The 13815-nt window shown below is 41.8% G+C and overlaps 1 protein-coding gene across 5 annotated transcripts in view; it reads left to right on the forward strand.

Moving 5' to 3' along the window:
* Positions 1-1258: 1258 nt before the first annotated feature.
* Positions 1259-13815, forward strand: part of BRWD1 (bromodomain and WD repeat domain containing 1) — a 110310-nt gene continuing 97753 nt past the window's right edge. Inside the window, exons 1-8 of one of the 5 annotated variants that reach the window (XM_038387136.2) lie at positions 1259-1638; positions 1798-1856; positions 2005-2034; positions 2228-2287; positions 5771-5921; positions 8916-9014; positions 9913-10073; positions 11849-12070. In XM_038387136.2, the coding sequence (XP_038243064.1) occupies positions 1566-1638; positions 1798-1856; positions 2005-2034; positions 2228-2287; positions 5771-5921; positions 8916-9014; positions 9913-10073; positions 11849-12070 (855 nt within the window). In that variant the 5' untranslated portion in view covers positions 1259-1565. The remainder of the gene's footprint in view (positions 1639-1797; positions 1857-2004; positions 2035-2227; positions 2288-5770; positions 5922-8915; positions 9015-9912; positions 10074-11848; positions 12071-13815) is intronic. The other 4 variants (XM_043507236.1, XM_043507232.1, XM_043507230.1 and 1 more) reach the window with 4 other exon arrangements.

A 13815-nucleotide genomic window follows, 5' to 3' on the forward strand; every position in this document is an offset into this window, starting at 1 on the left:
AAACCAACACATTTTTTAAATGTATTGGAGATTATTTTTATTTCAGGTGAAGATCGCAACTTGCGGAAAGGCTGTTCTAGATTTGATTTTGACAAATCAGGAGGAACTGATTGAGCATTTGAAAGTAGAAAGCTAGTCAGGTGAAAGTGATCATGAAATGATATTCATGATTCTAAGGAATGGTAGGAGGAAAAACACCACAATAAAGGATTTCAATGTGTAGGCAGTAGGTGGATCTTTCCTTGGGGAAGCTAGCCCCTGGCTCCACCCCTTCAGTGGGAGTTAGGCAACTAAATACCTTTCATGATCAGGACTAAAGTACTCCGTGGTGGAGCGTGAGTGCCAGCAGCCTCATGGAAATACAAAATATTTTTTGGATACTTAGGGGGAAACTGTGTGCTGTTGGTAACTCTAACTCAGGCAGCATAGCAAAGCTCTTATCTCTCGCATAGGCCTTAAAACTGTAACGGACTCTCCCGATCCAAACCTTATTTGTAAATGGTCATAGTGAAGCTAAAGGCATAGTGTTGAGTGCGAAAAGTAGCGCAGTAAGGGACAGTGACCTGAACATGGTTGCAAGGTAAAATGACAGGAGTAGTTAGAAACCCTTTGGGCTCCTCGCTGGGAGCCCAGCCCAGCCCAGCGAGGTGCTGGGCCCATCTTGCGTTCCGGGACCCTTCGAGCGAGAACCCACCTGGAAGCAACCCAGGGACGGACGGGTCAGAGAACGACCCAGCGGCGCCCGTTTGGCACCAGCGCCTCCGGCCTAGCTCGGGGGTTTGGTCCCGCGGGCGGGAGCGCTCAGAGGTGCCAGATTTAATAGGGGGCGAGGGGAGGCGCCGTTGTCGCTCGCTCCCGTCTCAGAGGGGCGGGGGGCAGCAGCGCCCTGGGGGAAGGGGACGCGCGTTGCCCCGGCTCGGGCCGCCACCGCTCGCCCTTCCCCCTCCCCGGGGGAGCCCGGCCGGTCCGCGCGGCACGAGCGGGCGCTGCCTTCCCAGCGCAGCCTCCTGCCCCTCCGCAACCGCCGGCCCAGGCCCCGCGGATGGAGGCTGCGCGGCCCCTGCCCGCCATCACCAGCCCACTTCGGCCTCCGCCGCAGCTGCCGGTGCGGCTCCTACTAACCCCCCCCGCCGCCGCCGCCGCCGCCGCGCAAAGGCTGCCTCAGTGTCTCGTCACGGCCTCTCTTCTTACGTCCCCCTCCGCGGCCGGATCTCGTTTCCCCCTGCACCTACAGCAGCGGCGACCTCCCCCTGAGCTCCAGCACTGACGGGCCGCTTTTTACGCCCAGAAGGGTTCACAGAAGAATATAAACGTCCCCCTCCAGCGCCGCCCCCAGTGTCCCCGGCGAGGGACTCTTTTTTCACCCACCCCTGCCCGGCGGAGACAGCCGCCTCGTCCCTGCGACGGGTCGCTCCGCGGCAATGGCGGCCGGGCCGAGGCTGAGTTAGAGCGAGGAGGGGGAGGCGCTGATAGGACTATGCCGAGCGGGGCCCGGCCCGCGCCGAACGCTGCCTGAGCCCGTCTCCTGCCTGGGCAGCGGTAGGAGCAGCTGGGCCGCCCCCGACATGGCCGAGCCCTCGCTCCCCTCCTCCGGCGGCGGCGGCGGCGGCGGCGGCTCCCTGCCGCTCATGGAATCAGGTAACAGCCGAGCGCGTGAGGGAGCCGGCCGGGCGCCGCCGGTTCCTGCTGCTCCCCGCCGCCATCTTCCCGGTCATGATTATGAATTTCAGTCGCCGAGGGGCTCCCCCGCCCCGCAGCCCGCCCCGCGTTCATCGCTCTCCCCCGTCTCTCTTGCAGAGCTCTACTTCCTCGTCGCCCGCTTCCTGAGCACCGGGCCCTGCCGGAGAGCGGCGGAGGTGAGTCGAGCCCGGCAGCGCCGCCGCCGCCAAGGCCTCGGGTACCTGGCCCCGAGCCCTGTGCCGCTGCGGCGGCCGCTGAAGCGACGGCGAGGTTTGGTTTCCCCCTCCCTAACTCGTGTGCATCTGTTTCTTCCTTCCCCTGCAGGTGCTGGTGCAGGAGCTGGAGCAGCACCAGGTCTGTGTGTGTGACTCTCTCTGCTGCCTTTCCCCCTCTCCTCTCCTCTCCTCTCTCTTGCCTTTTCCCTTTAAGTCATTCATCTCCTTTTAAAAAAACAAAAAAAAAACCCACCCACGTTGTTTTGAATTTGATCTCCTCCCCTCACCCTTTCCCCTTTTAATCACTCATTTTTGTTTCTTTCTCAATTTAGTTGCTTCCTAAAAGGTTGGATTGGGAAGGAAATGAGCATTGTAGAAGTTATGAAGATTTGGTGAGATTTAAAAACAACGTTGAATTAGAATAATAATGTTAATGTTAGACCCTCCACTTAATAAAAAGAGCCTTCACGTTTATTTGTTTTTGTATTTCACCCTGGGTCTGGGAGGAGACAGAAGGGTGACTTTTAGAAGGGGTGTTTGACATCTTTACCTTTAAACTAACAAACCAAAACATAAGGGGCTGGGGTGTTTTTAATTGGAGGATATTGTTATGTAGCACAGGCGGGGCTGGAGGTTGTGCCACTTGTCCTTGTTCCTGCCTACCTATGGGGAAGAGCCAATCTGTTAAGAGGTTTCATTTCTGTGTTTCACTAGGAGACTTGTTAAGCAGGTTTTGATTGGATGGTATTTATCTTCTATTTGTTTCCTACATCTGCTGCTTTCAACAGATTAGAAAACAAAATCACTGGCACAGAAATTGTGGTTGGGGATTTGTAGTGGTGTCTTTCTGATTTACTGGCCATAGTGTGTTCTTAATAATCAAAATGTTCCAAAATGCCCTTTGGCTCAGGGCTGCACAACTTGTGCCAAATTAATTGCACTAAATGTATTTACAACAATTTCAGAGTAGAGATGTAACTGTTCCTGGTGTTCTATGTTACTGTTTCTAAAATACTGCATGATAATGTGTGGCTACGTGGATACAAACTAAAGGGAGAACAGCATCAATAGGAAGTCTGTAGTTCAGTTTATATTACTTTTTAAAAAAGCTTGGAGTAGTTAGTTACAAGTAATAAACCAGCCTCTGAGTTCCTCTGCTAATCTTTGGAGTTTTACTATCAAATTCTGATTTTTTCCTCATGTTTTTCCCTACTTTGAGAAAGTGAAGTGGTATGTGACTAAAGGTGCAGGGGAAAGAGTGATATTGACTATACACAATTTAAAAAATGTGAAAAATATAGGTTAAAAACAAAAAGATAGCCACAAATGTAACTTTGGATTTGGCAGCTCTCTTATTTGAGCAAATGTGTATATAGTACTGCTTTAAATCAGTACACTGAAAGACCAATCCTGCTCACTTTACTTGCATAAAGTCAACAGGATTACTTTCAAAGATCTGGCCTAAATTTAGGTAAGCATAGAAAAGCTTTCTTGTAAAAGACTTACGTAGGCCCCGATTCTTCTGCAAATGTGGTGCTGGCATATATATATTCCTATGCTGAGTTTCATTGACTTTGAGGCTTCATGCATCTGTCTGAGCATGTGACTTCGTAGGATTGGAGCCTGTGTGTGTGTGTGTCCCTCCTCCCCTACAACAACAACAAATTCCTGTGTGTGCTGTTAATAGTTTAGGTTATCAAAATTTCTGCTTTTTATCTTTGCCATTTATGCTGTTTAGATACTTTTAATTGTCTAAGTGTAAAAATAGGCTAATCAGTTTCACGCTTTTGGTTTTGGGTTTCAGGGACAGCTGGCAAACATTTAAGGCCCAAAACCTGCAATGTTGACCATTTGGGTGTATCCCATCTCTCACCAAGTGCTCATTACAGAATCTGAGCCTGAGCTTAAATAACTACTGTCACAAAAACTCAAAACCAACCATTAAAAAAAATATATTTTATTAGGCTTTTTAAAATTTCCTTTAACAAGACTTGCATTGGGTATAAATTACACAAAGGTAGTATCTCTTTTTAGAAACTGTATTTTGTAAATGTGCTTGAAGGGGAAAATTAAGCCGCCTACTTTTAAGCATCTTGGTCAGTACTCTTGTATCTCTTTAGAGGCTGTGGCAAACATTCTTCAATAAATAAGATTTAAGTATACTACTTGATCTACCAAATATTGTTTAGCAATCAATCTTGGTAACATAATTACTGTATTATACATTCAGATATGTTTCAGTGTGCAATAACACTGACTCTTTCACTGAATTCATTTGTCAGGTTTTCAAATTCAAAGTAATGAATAAACTTTATTTCAGTGTCTTGAATAATCAATTTTTTTTTTTTTCAGGCCAAAAAACAATATAAATATTATGGTTTTAGAATTTTAAAAGGACACTACTTGTAGCACTGGATTTTTTTTAAAGCTAATTTAATTAATGCCACTAATTGTCACTAATAATAAATAGTAAAAATTCCGTTTAGTTGTCCTGTTTATGTTCTGCTTACTACTTGTATTTATGTCAATTAAGTCACCTTAACATAAGTGAGTTCCACTTTCAGATTCTTAGTGCTGCGGTATTTGAGCTTTAAACACTGCTGGGAAATTCTTAAAATTTCAATGTAAATCATTTTTTATTTTTAAATTACAGAAAATTTTCTATTGTTCCTAAGTTTTTATAAGTTATTTATTTAATTGAAAACTTAACTTTAAGGTAATTTGGGTGTAATTTAAGTTGTTTGCCCTTTTTAAATATACCGAAGTCGAGTTGGTTTTGGTTCTCACAACTATAACTCATTCTCCATGTACATATAAAATGTATATGCAGATTAAGACAAGTAATTGCCAAATGGATGTACAGCAATAGTGTGTGGGGGTCTGATTTTTACTTTTCTGATTATGGGACAACTGAGCCTCAAGTTAAGGTTGACTTATTGATATTTTTATCTTATGGGCACACTAATTCATACTTATAAACAAAAATGTGGCCAATTTGTGGAGGCTGTGGGAACCCCAACTTTGACTTTTACTCAAGTAGGTTGAAAAACTGAAAATGAGAAATAAAACGTGCATGCATTTTTGGTTGCAATATGTTGTGCTTGTGTTCACTTGGATTCTAAATTAACTATATCTGAGAATCCTTTGAGTGGGTAAATGACATGATCTTATTTCCCTAAGATGTCTGTAGAAGCTTTGGAAGTTTTGCCATTGAGTCAGTGTGAGTAGGATTGTTTGCTGCAATTCATAGTTTCCTTGAAGAATCCAGTGCTCTTTCCAGAGGAGCTGGGTAGATGACTTGAGCCTTAAGTGATGTCAGTGGACTACAGCTTTCCAGTTTGTACAACTTATTCAGCATTGCCAATTATATTCGTCTCTTGTGTTTGATCATAACACAATTTTTTTGGACATACAGTAGACAAAAAAATGAGTCAAGGACACTTAATATTTTTGTGGAGTGTTGGTTAAATCAGACCCAAAAAAAGTGAGCATGAGACACGATTATATCATGTAGAATTGAAACACGGAAATTTGTGTGCATCTGGAGCAAAGTGATGGTGTTGCTTAACTGAAAGCTTTACTCTTAACTGTAGTAAAATATCTTTTGTGGAAAATACTGAATATGAGAGGCATTTGTGAGAAGTCTGTATTTTCCATAGTGTAATGCTGATGTATAGTACGTCTCTCTACAACATCTTTCCCATTCCTTGGTAATTCACTACTGTAAAGATCAGAGTTCATATAGCTGATTCTGCTCTATGAATTATGTAATATAAATATTTAGGCACTTCTAAATGTTAATGTAAATACTGACATACATAGAATCATCTATTTTAGATATACCATATTTGTTTTAAACTTAAAATTCTTATCAGGTCTTATCCAACAAACATGTGGCTCCAGATCATTTGTTGCAAATTTGCAAGCGTATTGGCCCTATACTGGATAAAGAGATTCCACCCAGCATTTCACGAGTGAATTCCTTACTTGGTGCAGGGAGGCAGTCATTGCTACGTACAGCAAAAGGTATTGTTTTATTTTTAATTTTTTTCAATACTGTGGGGGGCGGGGGGGGGGAAGGGAAGTCTGTCCAGGGGTCTGAGTGCTATTGCCATGTATTAAAAGCAAACAAAAGTAAACCCCACAAATTTTCCAAGATTAGGAGGGGAAACAAACAACCGTGGCCACCAATATTAGCTATCGGCACACAAATAATCTGCAGTCGGCTCACCCCTCCTGCTCTGAAAATCAACAGATTTGAGCTATTTTGGACTAAGAATATGGATAATGAATTGCAAAATTCAGGCCCCTGATAGAGTACTTTCTTAGCAGCTCCCTTTGTTTAATTTAGACTAAGAATGTTTTTGTTTGTGCACTGCCTCTGACCACAGTTTTAGAGAATATCTTTGAGAAAGGGATGCTCTTGACTAGAAAGGCCCAAGTCAGTTAGGGCTTTACAGATCAAAAACAATGGACTGACTTCACCCAGAATCCAATAGAGAGCAAATGCAGAAATCTCTCACCTTGTCCACCTAGTACTTTCCAAATACTTTGCCCAGTGCATGGATAGGGGCACAGATGAGGGCTAGCTTGCTTATGCTCAATCCAGATAGAGGAAAAGATGTTGGTAGGCTGAAGGGAAGCAACTGGAAGATAAGTCAGTGATTATGTGTGCCTTTACTCTGGGTATGTACCTGCTGGTTGTTATGAGCATTTGGTGTTTGGATACTGTTGGTTTCCCAGCTGCTCTCAGTGATGTCAATGACCAAGACAGCTTTTTTCATTTGCACTTGACCAGGAGTTGTTTCTTTGACCTGCACTTTGCTAATTTGATCCATGCTTTTGTTGTTGCATAGTTTAATCTTCAGGTATGCTGTGCATGGAGATAAGTGTGAAACTTCACTTAAAACAGCTTCTTCAGTTTCTGAGCAGTTTAAGGTGTAGTTGCACCTCCAAAAATGTAAAAATAGACATTTGGTGATTATTGCTAGATTGTAAATGTAGGTGATTTAATGTTTAATTTTTGAGCAATGGTTGCACAATTGCTTCTTTCATAGAAGCTGGCAACTTACTTTTCCTACAGAAAGGCATGACAATCTCTTTCAGAGAGGAGGGACATATATCTGCCATCCTGTGACGGTAGCCAGAACTAATCAAGCTGTCTATGACTGAACAGATCCACTGATTGAAAATTTGTGGATGTTATGGAAGAGGCAAAGAAACCCTCTTCTCACAGTCATGACAAGATGTTTTTAAAAACACAACCTTTTGCTACTCATCAGATTGGCACGAGACTGCTGTCACCAGTGCTCTACCTGTCTTTAATCCCACTTCAGTTGTTGATGGGTCATTGATAAACATGGTGACCTGCGAGAATGAAGTGGGGGAAGAGAATGCCTAAAAGCCACTTAATAGTTGAGGACAAAATATTATAAAATCCAACTCAAACCCTTCTTAGAGTAGTTTTTAATTGGAGTAATGTTCTCCCTTGGAGCCTTTTGGAAATGCTCTGGTTTTATGTGCCTTCATGTACCATCAAGAGTTCTTGGCTTCAGCTGAGGTCCATTCAAATCTCAGTTCCTGGAGATGCCTCTCTGAGTATTTGCATCAGATCATGATGGGGCTTTTCAGTGTATCAAGGCACTCTGTACACAAATGCCAGTCCCTTTTTGACTCTGCTCGTGGATCTCAAGGGCGATAACATGGTAGTGATCCACTTTTTGGAGTAGGAGAGCTCCTGCACTTTGTTTGTCAGAAATGGCTCACTATAATGCCACCAATTGTGCCAAAACCAGTCTGGCAGTGTCCCATTCACATTTTAGTAATACGTGTGAAGTCAGGGGCCTTATTCCTGATCATGGCAGTTTGACAGTAATGCTAGGCTATTGATTAAGTAATCAGTAAGACCTTCAGGTTTTTCCCGTGTGTGTGTGCGCGCGTGTGTGAAATTCTGTGGAGGTCTGTATTTTTTTAACTGAAAAAACATATGATGTAGAACTATTTTAGTGGATGCCAATGCATTTCCTAGTTATCTCTTTTCTGCACTTTACAAGCTCCACAGTGAATGAGGCAGTGACTTTGCGTTTGTTGTGAATCAAACTTGCTGCCATTTCAGCACTTGTCCTGTTAAAATAAATAACTTTTAATATTGGGGAAAGTCTCCTTTCTTCCTGTAGTCAAACAGCTGACCTGCTGGCACAAATTTAAAAATAAATAAATAAAAGCCACCTTTGGGCAGAAAACAATCCTATAAAATTTCAGCCTAAAAGGTGGCAATGTTGGAAAGATATAAAATGGGTAGAATTGAAATGTTTGTGCAACCCGATCTGTAGTACTAGCTACTTGCATATAATATGTAAAAAAGTGTCTCTTATGGTGATGGACAGAGTGCAGTTCTTGGGGGGGAACTTCTAGTTTTAAATAAATCTAAGTGCTTTCATTGTTTTGGAAAAAGGGACCCATAATACTTTTCAAGAATAGCCTGGATATATGTGATCTTGTTTTTATCTGTAAACTGCCATGAAGACAGATGGTGCTAAAAATATATTGTGCAAGAAAACTTTATACATTGACTTTGAATAGCCAGAGTGGTGTTGCTTTATTTATCACAAAATCAGTAATGCAAATAATAACTCAATTAGTAAATCATTTACTGGAGAATGTAGCATCTGTATTTTGTGCAGAAATGAGTAGGTTGGTACTTCAGAAACAACTGAAGTTCTCTGAGCCTTTGGAGCAAGTGACTGTGTGTGTCATTATAAAACCTCCCTTGCCAGGACAGTATAGTAACTTGTCTTAAAACTAGGCTTTCAAACGGTTGGAAAGTTTTAAGTTGTGAGATTCTGAGCTCCTTCAGCTCTTATTAAACTTAATATTGCAGTACGAGGCCCTTTGGCAGGCTTATTCATTACTACTTTTGCTAAACTTTATAATGGATTTTTAGAACAGAAACATTTGTGTTGCTTTTCTGAAATGTGCTCTTATGGGTAACTTTCTATGCAACTAATATTGATGTTAAAGATTGCAGGAATACTGTTTGGAAGGGTTCTTCTTTAGCTGCTCTTCGTAGAGGAAGACCTCCTGAAATTCCTGTGAACTATGGCCCTCCACCAAACCTTGGTATGTAGATGATAAAATCACTTCTAACTTCAGTATGATATGTATTTCTTCACACTTGCGCTCCCGATGCTTCTCTTCATATAAATAGTGATGGAAATTGCATTTAAATACCGGCTCTAGAAGTTTACCTATAGAATTTTCATATTACTTCAGTGGGGCTCTGCATGATCACAGGGGTCCATCCAATTAGAATTCATTGCAGGAGTAAGATGTTAAATTCTAAAGGAAAGTCTTTCTGCTTTAAAAAACCCAGTGTATTAATAAGCAAATAGAGATACTTATGGGATCTGCAAGTCAGTGGTATTTGGTGAAAAGGACTCTGTTGTTTACCTAATTTATGAAAGTACATAGCAAAATACAAGGTAGAAGATGCTATCTGTTTTTGTAAAAAAAACAAACAAAAAATACTTTATTTGGGGTGAGATTAAATTAAAAAAATGCCCCACTTCTTTGTAACATAAACCCACAAACTCAGAATAAATTTTGGAGTTCTGTGCACAAGCTAGAGTCACTTCACTAAATCCAAAAAAGAAAAGGAGTACTTGTGGCACCTTAGAGACTAACAAATGTATTTGAACATAAGCTTTCGTGAGTTACAGCTCACTTCTGTAACTCACGAAAGCTTATGCTCAAATAAATTCGTTAGTCTCTAAGGTGCCACAAGTACTGCTTTTTCTTTTTTGCGAATACAGACTAACACGGCTGCTACTCTGAAACCTGTTACTAAATCCAGTAATCTGTTGCTAATGGAAGCAAGACAGAGTGGCTATCTATAGGAGACCTGTTCTTTTTATTATTATTATTATTATTATCTAGGCCCCCTAGAAATAATTTTTAAACATGACTTTTCACTTTTTTTTTGCTTGCATTCTTTAATCTATTTGTATTTCTGTTTTAGTGGAAGTAAATCGTGCAAAACAATTAACTGGGTATGCAACATATAGAACATCATTTCCAGGAAGTATGTATCAGCACATAAGGATGCATAGGCGGATTCTTGGTCATCTCTCTGCAGTCTACTGTGTTGCATTTGATAGGACTGGACACAGAATATTTACTGTGAGTTTATGTTGTGAATGATAGGTCTTCTAGAACTATTTCTAATTGGATATCGGGGAAAGTAGCTTTTAAATGCTCAGTATTTATACCTGAAATATTCAGACCTCAAAATTTAAAGTTTAGAAATAAAGCTAATTATCACCTGCACTTCATTTGGGTGAACTGTTTGGCATGTGTATGGAGGGGGGCATTTTGGAACTCTATTAGCTGTTATTCCTTATTAGGTACTGATATCTACATACATGCTTTTTTCTCTGATACATTTCTGTTTCGGGTGTTGCATGTTTGTGTGAATAGTGGAGAAGGCGGCTGGTTTTATGGGATAGAGCTTTTGTTTAATAGCCATTATTTTGGGCATTTGGTAATGGAGGGAAAATTAACAAAGTCAATTATTTTGATTCATTTCAAATGTCTTCTGCTTGTGTTTGATATCAGAAACTGCTGTCATCTATTTGGATGAAACTAGGTACTGTGAACTTCAGAGGAAGCCAAAATAACAAGGGATTGCTTTTGTGTCAAACAGGCTGAAACTAACTTTTTTCCACTTAGGGCTAGATTAACAAAATCATTTAAGCTGCTAAAATGGAAGTTGGGTATCTAAATCCAACATTTAGACACCACTGAGATCCTCAACCTCTGCTCAGCTGGTGTCTAAAATTTCTCAGTGTCTCTGAGTTCTCACCAGCAGTGTCCCTTAGATGCCTAGGTTTCTGCTAATGAGTATGCACACACTCATTGTGCCTCTCTCCTGTCTAAACCCTAGCAGGGTCTTCAGACTGGGTGTTGCCCCACTTGAGAGGCTTGATCCAGTTATTCTCAGAGCATGCCAGAACATTCTGTCAGTGCTGGAAGGGAGTGGTGGGGTGGGGGGAAGAGAAGGAGGCAGCCTCTCTTGTAATCTTATTCCAGTGATTAGGGCACTCAGTTGCATGTGGGAGTTCCTAGTTCATTTCTCTCCTGTACCTGATATGGCAAAGAAATTTGAACTTGGATTTCCTACCTCTCAGGTGAGTGCCGTAACTCTTGGATTATACTCTTTTTTTTTTTTTTTTTCTTTTTGCCTCAATGAATATTTAATTATTTATGTGCAATGGAATAATCTCAACAGGAGAGATTGAGACCCACACCAAAATACTCCCTAGTCCAGTGGCTAGAGCTCTCACCTGAGAGGTGGGAAATCCAAGTTCAAGTCCCTACTCCATGTTAGGCAGAGAGGGAAATTGAGTCTGAGTCTTCCACCCACCCCAGTTGAGTGCTCAAACCACTGGGCTAAAAGTTGGAGGCTGCTTCCTCCTCTTTCCATGGTTGTTTCTTGAAAAAAACAGTTTAGGCATCTAACTCCAGGTGAAGATTCATGGGTGAGAATCCCAAGTAGAGAGAGATGCCTAATTCGATGAAAGGGGTTCACATCCTTCTCAATATTTCCTATTGGCTAATTTAAGATGCTCTCTACTGTGTGCTGGTTTATGTGGATTCCATTCTTGGGTGCTTACTTCTCCTTGTTTTAGATTAGCAGCCTAGTGCCTAACTCAGGGCTGTGAATTCCAAGGGATGGCAAAATGCCTGTCTTTTTGTGACTCGAGCCACTATGCAATATGACTAAATTTAGGTTCAATAAACACCAATAGCATAAGTAGGGTTTAATAGAAAAATCTTAATTTTCCAGACTCCGAATGGAGTTCATCATCTTTAAAGACAAAACTGAAGCAGACAGTATCTTGAATATTTTATAAACTTGAACTTATGCCAGGTTCTGTAACCATTTTTTTTCTTAGGGTTCAGATGATTGCTTGGTGAAAATTTGGTCTACTCACAATGGCCGGTTGCTCGCCACACTACGAGGTCATTCAGCCGAGATTTCAGATATGGCTGTGAATTATGAAAACACTATGATTGCAGCTGGAAGCTGTGATAAAATGATCAGGGTATGGTGTCTGAGAACTTGCGCACCAGTTGCTGTGCTCCAGGGACACACTGGATCCATTACGTCTTTACAGGTATATTTCAAATGAATGGGCATGTCTATCTTCCACGTAGTAGCTTTGTGTTATCAACAGCTAATAGCACATAAGCATTAAAACGTACTAATACCGTAATGTTTAGTTTTATGCCTTCAAATTCATTGTAGACACCATTGACGGTTTTAGTGTAAAACAGAAAGCAACATGTTTTATTTGATCTTGTGGTTTTATTTCGCTGTTAGTAAGAATTGTAGTATTGAATAAAAGTCCAGTGTCTTTTGACAAATGTGTGTAAGCGAAAAGTATTGTCCAAATAGAAGCAAACAGCAATACTGCAAAAGACAACATTCAGGAGTCAGATTTATTATGCTGTTCTCTTGCATCAACCTGATACACTCTACGCTTCTAACTCGCTAGAATTTTGTCTGATGGTAGTGTTTTTTAAAAAAATTCATGCAGTGCTTAAATATTGGGAAGGTCTTGACGTGAGGAAAGTACATATAAATATTTTATAGGTGTTCCAATAAATTGAAGTGCAAGACATTCAAAAAGCAGAGAGAAGTTCAGACATTAAACAGGTTACAGAGTAGCAGCTGTGTTAGTCTTTATCTGCAAAAAGAACAGGAGTACTTGTGGCCCCTTAGAGACACGTTTTGTGAAGAGAGAAGCCAGTCAGCCCTGTGTGGCTCTCAAATCAGAATTCCATTTATAAAAAAAGCAAACTTGAAGGCAATAGGCTGGCTAAACCTATAAACAAAATCTGAGATAAACTGGACAAAAAAATCTATCCTCAAAACTTAAGTCGTCAAAGCTACGGCATTCAGGGGTGAGGAAAAATCTACACCTGAGCACTGTAGCTGTGCCAACCTAATCCCTGGGGTAGACATAGCTAGGTCAACCAAAAAGTTTTTCATTGACCCAGCTACTGCTGCTTTGGAAGTTGGCATTCTTACAGTGACAGGAAAAACCCATTCCATAACTGTAGTCTGTGCCTATGCTACAGGGTTAGAGTGGCATAGTGTTACCAGATTTACCCATTACTTTGGGGTATGCTCATTTATTAGGGTTACTCTTCTGGGGGGGGTTCTGTAATTCTATCAATGTACTGCTTGTCACTTGTGTTCTCATACGGAGCTCTACTTCTTCCTTCTGAAAGTTCCCTACCAATGGAGCTATCCTGCAGGACCTAGGTTTCCCGAGGTGAGGTTCTTCCAGCCCTAGAATCAGATGAATGAGAACACGCACATTAACAGAGTGTGTCTGAGAGGACCGGGTTAATCAGCACTCCCAAGCTAACTCCTTATATGTTCCTGGACTCAGTAGGCTGAGTCAAGTAGCATTTCCAAGCTGTCACCCTCATAGCCCTTGGATTCAGTGGGCTGGGTCAAACAACACCTCCAAGCTGTCACCCTCATATGCGATGGGCACTGCACCGGAATAGAGTGTGTCTGAGCAGCCTGGGTTGAGCAGCACTTTCAGTCTGCCACCCTTATATGCCCCTGGAGTTTGCAGACTGGGTCGAGCAGCACTTGCAAGCTACCACCCTCATATGTCCAAGGTTCAGCACGTTCCTATTCCCACTTTCACATTACAGTTGTTCTGGTAGTAACCCACTTGATGAGCAAACCCCACAGGATTTTTGGGCATTGCAGGGATCTTTATCTTGGGTATGAGGAGCGTTGCTGCAGAGCGAATGAGGAAGCCAAAAAAACACCCACGGGGCAGGGGAAAGAGAGAAGCAGCCAGTTTAACCATGAAAGTTATTTATTGCCAGGTAACCA

This window comes from Dermochelys coriacea, chromosome 1, assembly GCF_009764565.3.
Source record: "Dermochelys coriacea isolate rDerCor1 chromosome 1, rDerCor1.pri.v4, whole genome shotgun sequence".
NCBI lineage: Eukaryota > Metazoa > Chordata > Testudines > Dermochelyidae > Dermochelys > Dermochelys coriacea.